The sequence below is a fragment of the Pocillopora damicornis genome, chromosome 2 (genome assembly GCF_964200805.1).
Source record: "Pocillopora damicornis chromosome 2, jaPocDami1.2, whole genome shotgun sequence".
Lineage (NCBI taxonomy): Eukaryota > Metazoa > Cnidaria > Anthozoa > Scleractinia > Pocilloporidae > Pocillopora > Pocillopora damicornis.
This window is the reverse complement of record NC_142671.1, coordinates 5,233,635-5,251,632: the sequence shown is the minus strand read 5'-3', so window position 1 is coordinate 5,251,632 and position 17,998 is coordinate 5,233,635. Positions and strand designations below refer to the sequence as shown.

The window sequence follows — 17,998 nt, the reverse complement described above, 5'->3', positions numbered from 1 at the left end:
GTAGCACTTTGCACGGTCGGTCGTAAGGTCGTTCGTCGAAATTTACTATTTATTTAGTAATTAATTATAGGCGCAACGCTTGTTGCACTAGTTTCATTTTGCGATCGAAGGAGTTTGAGTAAAGAGCAAACGGATTTCCTTCCTTAACACATAATGCACTGAATTCAGGATAAAGATTGCCCAATTTAAGTGCCCACCTGTAAAGCATTAGGCATTGTAGATCTCAGACATCATTGTGGATAGTATAATGCCTTTGTCACGGTATTTGTCTCATATTTTTGGCGTCCTCTCTGATATTCTCTGTTTAAATTAGTTGCATTTTCTGTTTCCGTATCATTTTTTTCTCAGTTAATTGAACACAGTTCGCTACTGTTCAGCAAAGACCACTTTCCTTAACAGAAATTTGATTCAAAACTTTTTATCAAATTTGAGCAGACTTTTAAAGTAAGGCATAGTAGCAAATAAATTAAATAAACATCACGATCATTTGCATGAGTGTATCTTGTCCAAACTAATATTTCATAACGTGAAAGGATTAATTTTACACCCCACTTGAGGTTGCATGTTCAAGCGGGCAACGCAAACAGCAGCAAGAAAGCTAGGTGAAATCAACCAAGGGCAAATACGAACTGACCCTGCGGTGCTTTTAATCCCTTATATTTCATCCATACTCCTTGGATTTCCTGGTTCAAATTGAGGTTTATAAAGGTAAGTTTTCTTGTCTAGTATGTATAAACTAGCGATAGTTAACTTCAGGAAATCATTTTCTCTAAGATGGCCTTGTAAAATCGCCAATTTCAAGGAACAAGGTACAACTGAAGTGTCAACTATTTCCAGATTGCGTATAAATACAAAAATAATCATACAAAATGATGTTCTTTGAACATTTTAAGGCCTTAAGTGCTGTGTCTTAGGAATGAAGGAAAGTCGAAAAGGTTATTCTTCCAATGACTGTTTTTAAAGTGTTATTGAATTGCGTTTCATCTTGACTTAATGAAAAAGCAAGATTTTTAAAGGTTGAAACAGAGCTGCCATGAATATTTTTTGCGAAAATAATTTTTTTTCAGACGACATCAAAATCACCTGTTCCTCGTTAAACACCTTGCCCAAATTTGTATTCATGTCAGTGCTTTTTTGTTTGACTTTGAATTTAATGAAATCTTCTGAAACTAAATTTCTCGAATGATATTTAGTACAATTATTAGAGTTTACAAGTTGCAAATGAGTACAACTGGAACTTTCGGTGCAATATTCCGTGGGAGAAATTGAGAGCTTTACTCTAAGTCACGATCAACATCTTATTGGTCTCCTAGAGCCGTCGAACAAATCTACTAGACAAAGAAAATTTAGGCTGTCAATCAAATGTTGACATCGAAACGACAGGTACGATATTATTTTTCACGCTTCCAAATTAAATGAGTCAGTCTGTCTTCCGATAACAAAATGGTTTTAATGGAACCTTTCAGTTACATGAGTAATAATTTACCTACAAGCGTATTTGAAGAAAACAAACACTCAAGAGAGTGAAGAATATTTAGGAGCTTTCGGAAATACGTCATTTTCGATTTTGTCCGAGTTCTGTGGTTTACTGGGTTTACTCACCATCTTGTTGAAGCGATACTTGATTCTATGCCAGAACCGTCGCAAGCAATGTCTGTTTACTGATTAACCCATGAGTGCTAATGAGGAAACATTAAATTTTGCATAAAAGTTTCCTCGAAAGTTTTTTCAACTACCCCCTCCCACACTTCTTCATCTTGATTGGGACCTGGCATGCTCTTGGGCCAAAAGAGATGCATCATCGGAAAGAGTCTCACAGATTGAAAAGCTAATTGATATGCCAAAGACGTCATCAGTATTTTCAAGTCCTTTACCTTCACCGGTGTTCTTTTTCATCTATTTTCGACCATAAACTAGTTTAAATTAGCCCTGTAAACAGTCAAAACACAGCCATTTGGACGCAGCTGATAAGAATTGAGGAGCCATTATTTTCCTTCCTAAGTAATACCAAAAATTTTCTGTGGGAGTAATATGGTCGTCACGCAAATATATACATTACATGTTTTTGAGAAGTTTCAAACTTTATTTGAAGAGAAATAGTGGGTAATTTTTGGATTTCCACATTGTTTTATTCCAAGAAACCCGTTTGTAATCAGTGATGAATACAAATAAATTCTAATAATGTAGCACGCCTAAGCAAAGCAAATAATCCGTTTTCTGCACAGAATTTGAGATTAATGGGGCACATATATCATTTTAATTGCTTTAGACGGTTACGTTGATAGTGCTTTGGCATTAAAAACATGCAAATTTCCACGGATATTTGTTGGTAGAGAAGCTTTCAATTTTGCAGGAGTCATTAAGTATCACTAAGTATAGACTGTATACGTCTTGGATATACTATATCATTGACATATTTTCCCTATTGGCTATCGTGCAACGACCTCTTTCGCAAAGGGGGCTGAGCATATGTGATTGAAAAGGAAACAAGAAACAAAAATTCACCGGTCTATAATGAAGGTAAGATAAAATCTGAGCTATCGACCTGCTGTTGATTGAAAATAAAAAGGAGTAATAAATAGAAAGCTTTCGCTTTCTAATTTTTTTCGATTGGCTTACCATCATCCAACTTAATCCAGGGAGATACGATTTTCACCGTTTGACATTATTGCTTTCATCCAAAAGTAAAAAGAAATGTTTAGAAACGGCGTTTAGATAACTGCATAAGCATGTAATCTATACTTCTCGAAAAAGTATTCGTCACTCCTTCATGAGATCTTTTATTTATTGTAACTTGGCGCATCCTTTTGCTTCAGCACCGAGACCGTGTTTGATGTTCAAATACCTTAAAGAGGAGTCTCATTGGAAGATGAAACTATTATAATCCATGCCAAACGATGGTGCAAATTTGCAAATATTTTAATCTTTTGGTGCTTTTAAAAAGACGGTTTTATTGTTCTATGGAATATCGTTAACAAATCCTTCGCACATGTATACGATTGCCTACCAAGCGCTGATGAGAATTGTTCAATTATTGACTTAGAAATTAATGTTTCATTAATCAATATTTGTTCCCTTTTAAACCCGAAGGTGTAAACTAACTTCATCACGTTTTTATCAGAAGAAAGCATTTATAAAGATAATACTAACGAATCCCTCGACAGTCTACATGAATGACGCGTCGTTTCTTGATTCAAAACAAACCGTAATGGCCAGGAAGAGACTCTGCTTTTTCCTGCTTCTACCCCTAATCTTTTCACACTGTAAAGCTAAAGAAACACTTTACATCGGTGGACTGTTTGGTATTGACACAAGTGGCGGTGGATGGAACTCGGCAGGAATAATTCCCGCCGTTCAGATGGCTATCGATGAAATAAACAACAACACGGAGATTCTCAAGGATTATCACCTGCAACTTTTGATAAAGGATTCTCAGGTTTGTGAACTATAAAGGTAAAATATAAAGGAAACTTCTCTCACAGAAACCATATGAATCTTTTAAAATTCAAATCCTCTGCAAATAATGACAGCGGTTGAGTCGCATTTTGAATCTTTAAAACAAGTCAGAGCGTATTATTGTAATAATTTAATGTAGTTAAACAACCTTTAAATCTATGGAAGCATTTTTTTTCACTTTGTTTCCCTGAGAGTAAGATATGGAAGTAATATATGCAAGAGAAGAAGCAGTTCGTTTACACGTTTTTAAATTTTCCTGACACCCAAGGAAATAGTTAATGTATTCATCCTTTTTCCCAACGCTTACACAAGTCTTGTTTGCACAGCTTGGATTAAAACTCTACTTGATGTTTCTGCAACGAATGAAGCATCAACGAACATTTCTACGTGCCGAAGTGCTTCATGTTTATAATTTTGATCGGTACAGCGACGTAAATATCACTTATTTCCACGATAACTTCGAGAAATTCAATTTCCGTTCAGGAAAATTCGTTTCTTCAGTTTGGGACGTCCAAGTGATTTGAAGGATTTTTAAATCTAACGAGTTTGTCATATTAATTAAGGTTCATCGGATGTTCATGAAATGACAGTTTTAATTCCGATAATCAATGCAGGGGCAGACTAGATAAATTTCATCATTTATTTGGACTTTTTCGTTGTTTTAACATTGTTTTAAGGTTTGTTGGATGATCATGAAATGACACATCTAATTCCGATAGTCGATGTAGAGGCAGTCTAGATTAATTTCAGCACTGATTTGGACTTTTCATTTTTTTTAACACTCAGTGCAATGTTGGCGAGGCTGTCCGCAGAACTTTGGAGTACATATCATCCGGGAAACCCAAAATCATGTTTCTAGGCCCCGGATGCTCTAAAGCCGCAATGCCAGTGGCGGAAGCCATTCATTACTGGAACATTGTGCAAGTAAGTTCTCTCACCTGCTATGTTAAGAGCAGGATAAATCACATAACTGATATTTTAATGAAGCCGGGGAAAAGTGAAGATCAAAGATCTTGACCGGAACAATGAATTATGCTCTATAATTGGTTTTCATCAAATGCCAGCACAGGACGAATGCTCTTATTTCAGTGCCTTTAGGCAAAACGGAAAGCATCCCTAAAGGTTGACTTAAGCTTTAGGCGTCTTTAATTGTAAACCGAAATATTCAAAAGCTAACAGTTACCTTTCATGAATCTTTAATTGAACATAAGGTGAACTTTAATAACGTAAATCTTTTAGCATCCTTTAAGTGGTCTCTTTTTTGGCACAAAAGAAGGTTTTTAATTAATATACATTTAATTAACCTTTGAGGTGAGAATTAAACGAGTCTCGCTGTTTTGACATCTTTAATTGACGCACTAAAGATAGTCTAATTGTAATCTGAACTGTCAATAGGAAATGCATCACAAATTAGCCAGTACTTGCGTCGGACAGGAATAGCAAATTTTGTTCCATGTGCAGCAGCAAATTTTGTCAAAATATCTGAATTGAAAGCAACGGGTTTTCATTTTCGCGTCTCCTTTATAGAACGCATGGAGTGCGATGACAAGAAAGGATATACTTACTGCGCTCATTGTAATGACTTCGTGTCACGTTCAACTTTCGAAAGGCATGAGCGAAAACGTAACAAGTCGAACTTGACAGATACTTTCGGGTCGACTTCAAATTCCCGTGATTTGTTTCAAGAAATTTCAAGTAAAGGGAGCATCGTATTAGAAATAGTAAGTATCTTTACACAGAGGAAAGTCCTAATTGCTTTTAAAAGTTTGTGGTAATAAGAATATTCGACTGTATTTCTAAACTTCAGCTGGTTACTAAGTAAATATCCAATAATTTCATACAGTTAAGATTGCTTTTAGATTAACTGTGATCTCCCTCAAAAGATTCCACTTAAGGTTCCAGCTTCCATCTTTTATGAACAAGTAGATTCTGTAGTATGCTTTCCAGTACAAGTAAGTAGTAAGTAAGTAGTATGCTTTCCAGTACAAAAGGGAACAAAATGTGACCTTGGCAAGGTATAGTCAGTTTATAATTACATTCTATTACAATAAAGTGAAATGAGGCCTTTGTTTCAGTTGGAAGCCCAACACGTGGAGTTCCCAACCCTTTTACTTCATGGACTGGTTAATAAGCAACTCTCCCTAACACACTAGCAATACATCAATATTCTCACAAATATATCAAAAAAACTGTATGAAAGGCATTTAGAAAAATAATATTGAGATCTTAGGGGGTGAAATGGGTAGATAGGGGCACATAGTATACAAGTTAAAATATTGTTTTCTGAAATTCATTTGTGAACAGGTAGATTCATAATAACAAATGAAATATTCTTCAGATTAAAAGACTGCGACTCCAGAGAGTCTGTGTATGCATGCATTAACCTAAATATTACACAGCATCATTCAACGTTCCAAATTTCAGATTCTGTTACATGTACTTCAAAGCCTTGAAAAATAAAATGAATGAGCATTGCGACAAGGAGCCTTTAACAAAAGACTTCATACATACAGTGTATTAAAAGAACAATTATGGGAAATAACCTAAATTGACCAGAGATTAAGACTGTCTCAAAAAAATTACTCAGAAATTTTGTACCGAACTCCAAAAACAATACTAAACAAAATAAATTGGAACAAAATATCTAGGTTTAGAGAAATGAATGTGGTCATAACCTATCCACATCTTCCTGAGGCCTGGCAATATATGAACTTTGACCTTTGCAGCCTATGCTAGGTATTGAGATTCCACTAACTGAAACCCTGACATTCTTAAAACCTTACAACAAGTATGTATGTAGAGAGAGTCTCAAACAAAAAATGACAATAAAGAGAGAGAGAGTTTGTTCTTGAACAAATTGATTGTTTGATGATTGTTCTTAGGAACTTTATTTGGAATGAAGGTGTTTTCCTCGGAATTGTTTTCAAATGAAAGAACATGGAGAGACCGAGAATGATTTTTTTTTCTGAAATAGCAACAAAAGCATTATTCAAATTTTATTTTCCTCAGATTGGCTTCTCAAATTCTTCCCCATTGCTATCGTCAAAAGCCGTTTTTCCCCTCTACTTTCGAACCAACCCTTCGGAGAAATTCTCCAATCTGGGACGAATTGCGATTCTTAGACGATTCAGCTGGAAGAAAGTTGCCATTCTGCAACAAAACAACGACGTTTTCACAGGAATTAGCAATTCTCTTGTTGATTTGCTGAGTGCTGCTAATCTAACCGTCCTTGCCTACGAGAGTTTCAAAGATCATCCGAAGTTTGCCATAAAGAACCTAAAGGTAAACTATCTAAGGTTTTGTTCCGTTTTCATAAGGCAATTCACGCTCAGTGATTAAACAATGAACACCTTACTTTCCATGGTCACTTTGGAATAAATATCGCATCGATTTATTGAAGATAGTACCGATGAGAAGAAAGAAGCAAACGCAATTTATGCTGATAATCCAGATAATTATAGGGTTATTTATGTCCAGTTCAGATCAAGTCCTCAGCGGGTCATGACATAAACTTTACACAATTGTTATTTTAAATCCCTCAGAGGAAAGATGCCCGTATCATCTTTGCATTTTTCTATACAGATCAACATTATGTCACCTTTTGTGAGGTAAGGGCGTAAAGTAACAAAATTTCATCTCCGATGAATTATCAATCTTTCCAGAGTGAGCGAGAAACGATCGCCAGCTCCCGTCTCTGAATGGAAGATGGGATTGAACTCATACTTTCATTTATAATGTAACCAGAAGGGAGACATACCATGATGAACAACAAGAGATTATAAACTGTACGTAAATCTCTTGCAGTTTATAATCTTTGTCAACGACTGATCGTAAATGACTGAAAAAGAAAGGAACGGAACTTAAAACGAACTGGAGCCTTTAACAGAGACTCTGTACAATAATTTTAAGGTCCATTTGCTAGATTATAAATATATCCATTCACTAACGCTGAAACCCAAAATACGACTGTTAAAACGAAATTAGATAACGCTAGTCAAAAACTGATAACCGTTTCACGTGTAAATCAGTTAATTTCTGTGTCTGAATTATCATCTACAGGCTTTCAAGCAAGGTATGTATGGACCGAAATATGTGTGGATTTTGATCTCTGGTCGAAATCCGGACAATTGGTGGAAAGTGCAAAGCCCTCTCGTGGATTGTACTCCTGAAGAAGTGCGAAAAGGCTTGAGTAACAATATCGGAACTGCAGAATTGAAACTCAGTCCTGTCTCGGGACCAACTAAATTTGGAAAAGTATGTAACATAACCCTAAGCCAAATCAACTTCTCTTTTTACGTAAGGAGACTCGAGGGAGAAACATGTACAGTGTATAGTTGACAACATACCTTCCAAACCCAATTTTTTGAAATGAATGAATGAGAATGAGGGAAAATCTTATTTCTTTTATATACCATACCGAAATCACACGTAACAAGCCTCGAAAAATACGTATAGAAAAATAATATTATAACAATACAAGTTACAACACTAAGCGTAGAGACATCATTTTCACCTATTTGAAAAAAAAAATACGAAGAAAGCTTTGACCTTTTGGTGATTATAGTTTATTACTTTGTTTAACAAAATAAAAGTCTTGCAGGCCCCAATTCAAACCAGGGCCAGCCTGCATAAATATCGCTAATAAGCAAATAAATAAATAAAACAATGTGACCAAGGCTTTACTCGTACCCGCGACAAAATATTTAAATTAGAGGTTTCTGATCTTAAGAGAAATGATCCACGGTCATGAAGTTTTATGCTAACACAGATTAAATAGATATCTTCTGCACTCATTTTTCTTTTGTCAATTTTCTTAGACACCCCAAGAACTCTACACTGAATATCTAGAACGCCTCAACAACTCGGGATATTCCGAAAATACGTTTGCTTCTTATGGATACGACGCGGTCTGGACATGCGCGCTGACTCTCAACGCATCGATTGATGTCTTGGAAAAACAGAACTTCAAACTGAATGAGTTCAACTATAGCCATCCTAACCTGAGCAAAGTCTTTGTCGACGTAATGAAAAGGATTTCATTCGCCGGAATGACAGTAAGTTGTACTCAATCGCAATGGCTGTGTTAGCAATCTGTGATTGCATTGCTGTCTTGAGGGAAAGCCATTCTCGATTATCGAATTCCATCTCCTCAATTTATTTGTAGGGCCAGGTGAAGTTCGACAGCAACCATGACCGTATAACAAAACTGGAGGTCCGACAAATACAAGGCGAGTACTAACCGTGTGTGACAAATTTTCATCGCCTTTCTCGTATCACACCCCTCTAGATGTTTTTATTTTACCTTCAAACCCAATCTGTTAAAGGCTTTGTTTGTCTCGTCGTGTAGGAAACACCGAACGAAGAGTTGCATTCTACGACATGGAAAATGACACATATGAAGAAGATCGCAACAGTGATTACTTCTGGGATGGTAATATTCCCGTTATTTCTTTATGTTGCTTTGTTTGAATAATTGTATACTTATAGAGAATCTCTTTCTTTTAACTTGAAGGCGTCATTAGTTTCTCAAGGAGAAGAGTAAAATTTAAAGTGCCATTCGCGCCAAGATATTTTATTATACATTCTACTTAGAAAAATAACTTTAGCATTTCAGATCTTTTATCTTAGAGAAGGAAGAGAGTTGTGATCACGTTGTCATTATCTATTCTGATGGATGTATAAAAAACTTACCCCCATATATGACATACATTTCTATTTCATCACAGTGAAATTCCATTTTTTTTTCCATTTTTTTTTTACATGCTAAGGTGGTAAAGTCCCCGTTGATGGTCTTAGGATAGAAGAAAAGCTGGAAGGAGTTGACCCAGGGGTGTTGTGGTTTGTCATCGCTGTATCAATCCTTGGAATTCTGATGGCTGTCGGATTCCTCATATTCAATGTATACAACCAAAATATCAGGTACCTGTTTTACAGCTTTTATTCTAGATAAGGAGATTCAAGTACGTATGCATCTGCTTTTAAAGCTCAAACAAGCAATCACGCCTTTAACAAGGCGTGAGGGGTTAATAGTGTGGCAAAAAGCATTCACAACAATAATAATGTAAAAGGAATCAGGGGTTTGGGCCATCATCTCGGCTTAGGAGTCATTGATAAATAAATTTTGCTTTATTTTTCTTCCTTCCTTAGGTACATAAAAATGTCGTCACCCAATCTTAATAACCTTATTATAGTCGGTTGCATACTTGTCTATGTGGCGGGTGTACTGTTCGGCTTAAACAAAGAGCAAGCAAGTTATTTGTGTCAGGTAAATGCGTATAAACTTCTGATTTGCTCAAAATAACCATGAGGTCTTCATTTTAGCTATGGTAGAATGCAATTCTTATTTATTAAAATTTTGGGGACCATGATATCTGAGCTACGTATCTTGGACCTAGTATTTTTCGTAGAATCAGTTAACAAAGCAATGTCTGGAGACGCTTTTTTAATGTAACAATTAAATAGTGTAAAAGCAGGGCATCTATGGACTATACCATCTCACATCAGTTAACTTGAAGGAAATGTTTGAGGGCTAAGGAAATAGTAAATAGCGAACAGGCAATAAAGAAAAATTGGTAACAGTAACACTTAGTAATTTATTCCTCGAAACCTTTTTATTCTCAGTTGGAGTTATGGATTGCAATGATTGGATTCAGCTTAGGCTTTGGAGCGATGTTCAGCAAAACCTGGAGAGTTCATGTAATATTTCTCAATGCTAAAACTACAAAAAAGGTGAGTGTATACTGAGCAAACTCTTCAAAGATTCTCTCTTAATCTAAAGTTTTGACAACCTGTTACATTAGTCACGTTAAGTGCTTTCCTTATGAGTTAACTTTTGTACTGCTCCAGTTTTTTTTGTTTTTTTTTTTCAGTTTTTCCAATTATCAAATGCTATGTCATTCAACTTACCATTAGGAGAATTGATTTACCCAGGATTGAATAAACTCAAACGATCAACTTTAAAATTGAACATAGATCCAATGTTTTTACAAGTTACTTATATTTCTGCGAGTCGTTGTCAATAAAAAGACAGAGAAAAAGACAAAAAGAGAGGCAGGCATAAAGCATAGGCAGACGAATGAACGAGATAAACAATAAACAACAGAAGTTAAGATAAGTAGAAAGATAGATATATAGATAGACATATAGATGGATAGATATATGCAACTGCTAGGTAATCTTCATTTCGAAAGATCCCTAAACGCGATTTTTTCTGAATTATTTTCTTTCAGGTTATCATCCGGGACCGTCAGTTGTTTGGTATGGTTGCTGTTCTTCTTTTAATTGATATCATAATTCTCGTCACCTGGCAGATTGTCGACCCATTGACAAATAAAGTGGAAAACCTAACGCTGCAGGTAAAGAGCAAAAATTTCTAATCAGTTGGTGAGATTTTGAACTCGAGGGAAAGCTTTGACTCGCCTCTCTAGAGAGATCTCTTCCAACGTGCGCTCATGCCACCAAAACCTGAAATGACTTGCAAGTCTGGGCTTAAGAAGATCTAAACTTTGATAGCTATATTAGGCTTAATTTCCTACTTCATTGAAACATCAACAGGAACTGCATTACATTTCGCCGAGAAACTTAAGAGTCGGGGGTTAAGGAAATTAAGGCATGAGACCAGGGTGGCGAAAATCTTTGTCATTCCAAAAGTCTAAGTTGGGGCTGTATAGGTGCTGAATTATGTATTTCCTGCACCACTGCAATGGGAAGACTTTATGTTATCAATTCTTGGAAAGTCTAGGACTGTCGTTAACTTTTTGACAGTCTAATATGGCACTGAATAGTGCACATTGACCTTCTACAAGTCATTGAATGCTAAAAATTCATTTTGGCTAAAGTAACTTGGATTATTTTCGAATAATTTTCGAATTGTTCCTATAGGTATCACAAGAAGATGACACTGGCATACAACCGTATATAACCATGTGTACTTGCGAGAACATAACGATATGGCTAGCTTGCATATACGTGTACAAAGGTAGTAGTCAGAGATTTTTAAGTGCTGATGAACGACCCAGCGTATCTTGCATCGCGAATATGGGAGATTCCTTAATCAAAGCTTATTTGGAGAGTGATCTGTGCTTGTTTGGGAGATGATCAGTGTCAGACACTGATTCTTAGAAAACCTCATTCATTATTAGCTTCTACAGTCGTGCGCTGTAAACAAACCGGATCATTTTTCCTGAGACCAGACTATTTCCATTGTCTGTCCGTTTCTTCAAAGTAATAAAGCTGGATAAAATGAGATTTAAATAAACTTATTCGAGTGTTGACGTCAATGCAAATTTGGTTCTAGCGAACAATGTTCTCGATGAGACATATAAGTGGTGAAGTAAACCGCTCATAAAGTGATTCACCAATCTATTAAATTCACTGAGATTTATCAAATGAACAACCGGTGCAAATTATTTACTAATCAACGTGACATTGTGGCTTTCTATCTTTAGGCCTGTTGTTATTATTTGGAGCCTTCTTGGCCTGGGAAACCCGCAAAGTGCATATCCCTGCTTTAAATGACAGCAAGCTGATTGGCTTGTCCGTGTATAACGTCATCATTCCTTGTATCCTCGTAATTCCTATTCTTGGTGTTGTCGCTGACCGACCTAATATCCAGTTTTCCTTGTCCTCGTTCCTCACCATCTTCAGTACCTCGTTTACTCTGAGTCTTGTTTTTGTTCCAAAGGTTTGTTTACTGAGTAATTTTTGATAGCTTAGCTTCGAGTTGTGTCATGAACACGTCTGCTTCTTTCACCAATTCGTGCAACTGATAAAAGCATTCTATTCGACTCCGGATCGAGTGGTCCGGGTTCGAGCCCTGGCCAGGGCCATTGTGTTGTGTTCTTAGGCAAGACACTTTACTCTCACAGTGCTTCTCTTCACCCAGGTGCACAAATGGGTACCAGCAAATATGCTGGGGGTAACCTGTGATGGACTAGCATCCCATCCAGGGGGGAGTGGCAATACTCCTAGTCGCTTCATGCTAAGGAAACCGGAGTTAAGCGCCGGCCCCATGGGCCACCTGGGCCTGTATAAAGGCTTTACTTTTTTACTTTATTAGAAACATATACAGGAAACATCTTTATGGGTAAGTTTTCGTGTCGTATATAGTGCGCGACACTTGCGAAATTAAATTCGTTTTCATAATCGTAAAGGGTTCAGCTATATCTTCATCACCATGATATTCAACAAAGCTGGGGAACATTATACCATTACCATGGCAGTGATGTTTTAGTTTTAGAATTTGAAACTAAATCATACGGTTTGTTTATTGTAGATAATGTTCTTAAGAACCGCAGACGACAATAGTTTTTCAACTGCCACTGGCTCAACTATGGAAGGTGGACGAATGTCATCGAAGGTAAAAATACAATCAGCCAAAATAGATAAAGCAAACTATTCCCCTTTAATATTTGTTTCTGTTCAGGTAAATAAAGTAGACATAAACAAAAAAGCAAGCTTTAAGTCATGTTTAATACTATCGCGTACCACTTTTAATCCAAAAAATGTTGCTAATGTTGCTAACACCATGTTTGCACGTGCTCTGAATGATACAAACGAAACGTGGAGAGGATAATTTTTTCTTATATTTTTTCTTCTTTCATTTATTCCGAGCAGTTCGGTCCAAAAGAAAATTTGGGGGTTTCCTTTTTCTTTTCGCTTTTTTTTCTTTACTTACAGTGTTGTGCTTTTTAGGTGGAACCACAACATACTTCTAAAACAAGCCAGGAGAACACTAAAGAGACAGAAGAATGACTTACTATGTGAGATTTTAGAGAATTGCAGAGGAAATAACACCTTTCTTTAATATTATGGAGACATCCTGAAGCTTACAAGAGTCTTAGAGCAGGAAATTATGTTAATCGTGTTTGACGCAACAACAATTGCTTTTCTGTTATTAAAAAATTTTGTGGAAAAGTTCTTAAATTGAGCTGATTTAAGAATTTCACTTGCTTCGAGAAGTGGCAAAAAAAGATCTGATAAGCGCTAGAGCCTCTCTCGTATGCTTTTTAGGCTGTATTGAAGTTATAGAGCTAAACAAAAATACCGCATAAGAGCAAAAGTATCTAAATTAGAATTTCTTGTTTCGTAAGAAATCATTTATTAGCGTAGTACGTCTCCTGTTTCCGCTTGTACGGTCATTTTAAGAGAATGTCAAGATAATTGTCTCCAAAGTTCTTTTGGAGACATGGCAACACTTACATGGACTAGTGCAACTTCAGAATGGAATACTGCCATATCAACCAGTCGAGTGCAATACTGGGAGAGCTTCGTGACCACCCAGGACTCGCAGATGCCACAGTTAAAGTGCACTTAACACTTAGAAATCAGCTATTCTGGGAAAAAGACAATATATTTCTTTCCACTGTAGAATGACCCTAAACTTGAAGAGGAATGCAACGCGGAAGTACAGATGCAATCTTCCAAGAAGATACTGTAATATGCATTTACTTAATGTCCATTACAGCTAGCTCGGAAATAAATTCTGATATTCCTCAAGACCCGCGTCTCCTAAAATACTCTTATCTTTCCTATAAAGATAAACCCAAGCCCACATCATTTAAAATGATCTTTTCTCCATTCTTCCCACAGGCATCTAGTGGTCGGGCATAAGGAGCAAAACATGAGGATATTCTATTTGAGAGATGTGATCCCTCTGAAAAAAAGAAAACCTACCAAAAAAAGTATAGAGCAAGTTTTAGTGGGCAGAAAGATCTTAACTGGTGGTACATGGCACCCCTTATTAACACCTTAAGTAAATTTACTAAAAAAATATCTGTTTACATTTCGGCCCTTTTTTGCTTACTGACTTCGGCGATGTAATTCAAGTTAAAAAATATTACTTAAAATGAAACTATGGCATGCAGTTTGGTTTTGGCAAACTATTCATTGCGAGGCGATTCAAGAAGTTCTTGTCACTACAATACAGATAAATTCCAAGAATGGAACTTTCCAAAGTATCAGGCGATTATGAGCGGTGGATAGCGGCGGGTAAGAAATTTCTATCGGAAAAATAAAGAGATGGCAAATCATTACCATTGTCAATTTGATCTATGGGAGAATTTGACCATATGTTTAGCCGATTGTCAGCTTCAGTCTTGCTCTGTGGTCTCAGGTATTCAGCTATTTCAACGAGTGTATTCACAAAAAATTGCTTGAACAGTACAAAAACCGAAAGAAACAAACTTTTTTACAGCTCTGAGTTTGGCACCTTTATCTTGCTAATTGGCACCCACACAGTTGGAATAACACTAAAATGAAAAGAAAAAAATCAATTGTTTTACCATATTTTCGATTGGTCTTCGTCTCCTCCAGTTGGTTCAATATTTACAGGAACTTGTTAGTGTGCGTGAGGTCAAAGTTGCAGGTGAGGAGAATATGGATTATTAAACTGACACTGTGCAGTTAAAATAAACCACAATCTGTGAAGATAATCAAAAGCAAGCTAACTGTTACGGAGCTTTGTTGTTTTTTCAAGATGTTCTCTATCTTTTTTTTGCTTTTTATTTCTTCCTCACTGGGATTCCCTGTGTTGAAGGAAAATAGAGAAAAACGAGGTAAAGAAGTAGTCCTTTGGAAGAAGTCTACACACAAATTAATACGGTGAAAGCAACTTTTCAACCCAATTGAGCAGTCAACGATTGAAATTTTTTAAATTTCACCTGTACCAGCATATACACTCTGTCAGGTTTAATTTTCAAATTTTGAATTTTTTTTTTTTGAGTTTATGACTCATAATACATGGAAATTACCTATTTCAAAGGTTTCTTTGGGTTTGAAAGATTTGAAGGAGACATGATGTTATCCAAGCAACAAATCGGAGCAGCAGAGCAAGGCCTGGATCCAACTAATTTAGGAGGAGCCCGTGGATTGAAACGCTCCGCCCAGTGGCCTGGTGGAGTGGTTCCTTATACCATACATTCGAGCGCGAGTGAGCATATCATGTCCGTCACTTTTTAATTTCATCTTTTGTCCTCCCATGACATAAGATTTCACCGAATATAATTGCAAAAATAGCCATCACTTCGCTTATTTTGTTTTTGAAAACGGAAAAAAAAGATGAGATATGAAACGCGTTGTGTGCTTTAGTTATGCATTAAAAATATAACGGTTACCAGATTATTTTCTGTTCAGGCAAAACGGAAAAAAAAAACTAGCATTCATCTTGATATTTATCTAGAGAAGTATCTATTTAAAATAGTTCGTGACGCATTTCCAAATGAGATCATAAAAGAATATGAAAGTGAAATGTGATCATCGCAGTAAATTTTCCAATTTAAGCAATTGGAAAGAAGAAGCCTGAAAAAAAAAAAAAATCAGGGCTTCAACGGGATTCGAACCCGTGACCTCCGCGAATACCGGTGCGATGCTCTACCAACTGAGCTATGAAGCCACACATTGGGAGCGAGGTCAATTTATTGAGTTAATATCTTCCCGTGCAGTGAAATGATGTGAAGTTTATATGAAATAATTCATTTTTGTACTGCGGTTGTAGATGAAAGTGAACGTGTGGCTTCATAGCTCAGTTGGTAGAGCATCGCACCGGTATTCGCGGAGGTCACGGGTTCGAATCCCGTTGAAGCCCTGATTTTTTTCAGGCTTCTTCTTTCCAATTGCTTAAATTGGAAAATTTACTGCGATGATCACATTTCACTTTCATCTACAACCGCAGTACAAAAATGAATTATTTCATATAAACTTCACATCATTTCACTGCACGGGAAGATATTAACTCAATAAATTGACCTCGCTCCCAATGTGTGGCTTCATAGCTCAGTTGGTAGAGCATCGCACCGGTATTCGCGGAGGTCACGGGTTCGAATCCCGTTGAAGCCCTGATTTTTTTCAGGCTTCTTCTTTCCAATTGCTTAAATTGGAAAATTTACTGCGATGATCACATTTCACTTTCATCTACAACCGCAGTACAAAAATGAATTATTTCATATAAACTTCATAAAAGAATATATCACATAGAGCTGTATTTATGAAATGTTACTGAATTAACAGTAGAGTAGTGACTTGTCATTAATTGTGTGATGTTAACGATATTCTTATCAATGATTCAGAAATCAAATTTCTTAATGCAATCGGAATAAAGGGACCAACAGAGAGAGTAATATATAGCGCCATGAAAGAATGGGAAGAGAAAACTTGCATTCGATTCGTACCCAGAACTACCCAGAAAGATTATGTTGAGTTTTTCGCCGGAGAAGGGTAAGATGCTATTATTGTTAAGTTTGCGTGTGTGTGTGTTAATTTGCTTGTTTTACACGAATTGAAAAAAATCGAATTTAAATGAACTATAAAATCTAAATTAACAATTAGAAATCAGCTTAATTCAGGTATAGTCCATAATTAGTTGTTAATGATCCTGTTTGCCACTGTCGACCTTAAGCCGGTGTTTAATGGAGAACAACGTTTTCCCTTATTGAGGTGTTAGCTACAGTTGCATGTCGAGATTTTGGTTTAACTTGAAAGATGATATAGATACGAAATTTTCGGCAAGGGAACGTACACTTCTCTCAGTTTTAATAAAGACATCTTTAAGGTGACCACTTCAATATTACTAGCAAGTCCGCTTTCCTTTTTATTGTTGAAGTCCGCAAAAGCGTCTTGATAATGCGTTCCTCTCTCATATAGATGCTGGTCGTATGTCGGAAATCTTAAAAACGGGAAACAGCAAATTTCAATCGGTAGTCTTTGTTACTTCCACGGTATCGCGTTGCACGAGATTGGTCATGCTCTGGGTGGGTATAATGTCGTTTTCTAAATAAAAAGTTACTCCAACTCAAATAATTAAGAGACGAGCTGAGTCTTGTATTAGACCACATGCCAATGTTTATAGGATATATTGCTGAGAAGGACCTGTCCCTGGAACTAATAAGGATGGGGTAAGGAACAGGTTACAGGAGGTAGAAAACATCCCTTCGGGGAAAGGGAACAGCAAAACTCTGACCAAAACCTGAACTTTAAGACGCTCTTAAAAGTTGAATGGTCATGCCTTATTTCCTGCAGTGTAATGGTAGAGATCATTTTTGTCTTATCGTGATGAATTTACATGAAAGCTAACTGCTAATTGCGAAATTATTTATCAAATATAAATAAATGTCTTTTGCAGGATTCTGGCACGAACAGAGTCGCCCAGACCGAGACGATTATGTCGAAATTGTTTGGGATAATATCAAACCAGGTAATTAGTGAGCCGAATATAATGGGACACCCGTATAGCTTGTGTCCAATTGTTATTTGCATGTCGATGTTCGGACCCTCGAGCTTTGTTTGTATGTTTCTGTTAGCAAGGATTTGATATTAGCACAGCATTGCTTGATGTGTTGACCAGGGTTTCCCTTTATTCCGCGAACTGATTATCAATCCAGTCCGCTCACTCGCTAAAAGGTGGCAATTTTTAAAATTTTTTTTTGCAGAGAACAAGCATAACTTTAATAAGTACGGTCACGGTTCCATCGACAGCTTGGGTGTTCCGTATGACTACGGATCCATAATGCATTACGGCAAGCGAGATTTTGCTCGCTGGCCTTGGCAG

General features: G+C 36.6%; 2 protein-coding genes across 8 annotated transcripts in view; both read left to right on the top strand.

Annotated features, from left to right (window-relative positions):
- The first annotated feature begins 479 nt into the window (after positions 1-479).
- On the top strand, positions 480-14,988 carry LOC113673429 (gamma-aminobutyric acid type B receptor subunit 1). Of its 7 annotated transcripts, XM_089195771.1 has the most exons (20): positions 536-708; positions 1,314-1,383; positions 2,458-2,520; positions 3,091-3,436; positions 4,243-4,380; positions 4,984-5,177; positions 6,466-6,738; positions 6,999-7,064; positions 7,516-7,710; positions 8,274-8,510; positions 8,621-8,684; positions 8,804-8,887; positions 9,225-9,375; positions 9,604-9,721; positions 10,078-10,185; positions 10,686-10,811; positions 11,338-11,434; positions 11,904-12,139; positions 12,731-12,814; positions 13,150-13,955. In XM_089195771.1, exons 6-20 carry the CDS (start codon positions 4,989-4,991, stop codon positions 13,207-13,209), a joined length of 2,088 nt encoding a protein of 695 aa, XP_089051897.1. In that variant the 5' UTR covers positions 536-708; positions 1,314-1,383; positions 2,458-2,520; positions 3,091-3,436; positions 4,243-4,380; positions 4,984-4,988; the 3' UTR covers positions 13,210-13,955. The 7 variants fall into 7 exon arrangements, with proteins under 7 accessions (XP_089051895.1, XP_027045631.2, XP_089051893.1 ...); XM_089195767.1 differs by lacking the exon at positions 4,984-5,177 and having other exon boundaries at positions 486-708; XM_089195769.1 differs by lacking the exons at positions 1,314-1,383; positions 2,458-2,520; positions 4,984-5,177 and adding an exon at positions 14,047-14,988 and having other exon boundaries at positions 480-708; positions 13,150-13,217.
- LOC113673435 (blastula protease 10) overlaps positions 14,890-17,998 on the top strand; it is a 3,296-nt gene continuing 187 nt past the window's right edge. The window contains exons 1-6 of the mRNA XM_027189846.2: positions 14,890-15,011; positions 15,218-15,385; positions 16,521-16,668; positions 17,095-17,201; positions 17,573-17,644; positions 17,880-17,998. The exon at positions 17,880-17,998 is cut by the window's right edge and continues 187 nt beyond it. Of these exons, the coding sequence (XP_027045647.2) occupies positions 14,933-15,011; positions 15,218-15,385; positions 16,521-16,668; positions 17,095-17,201; positions 17,573-17,644; positions 17,880-17,998 (693 nt within the window). The 5' untranslated portion in view covers positions 14,890-14,932. The remainder of the gene's footprint in view (positions 15,012-15,217; positions 15,386-16,520; positions 16,669-17,094; positions 17,202-17,572; positions 17,645-17,879) is intronic.

What these genes read in the sequence shown, in the direction of transcription:
- LOC113673429 (XM_089195769.1), top strand. Translation starts at nt 3,170, where the DNA reads ATGAATGACGCGTCGTTTCTTGATTCAAAACAAACCGTAATGGCCAGG. An exon ending in TTGCCATAAAGAACCTAAAG is followed by an intron (nt 6,739 to 6,998) that starts GTAAACTATCTA and finishes TAAATCCCTCAG; the next exon opens with AGGAAAGATGCCCGTATCAT. An exon ending in GTCTTGTTTTTGTTCCAAAG is followed by an intron (nt 12,140 to 12,730) that starts GTTTGTTTACTG and finishes TGTTTATTGTAG; the next exon opens with ATAATGTTCTTAAGAACCGC.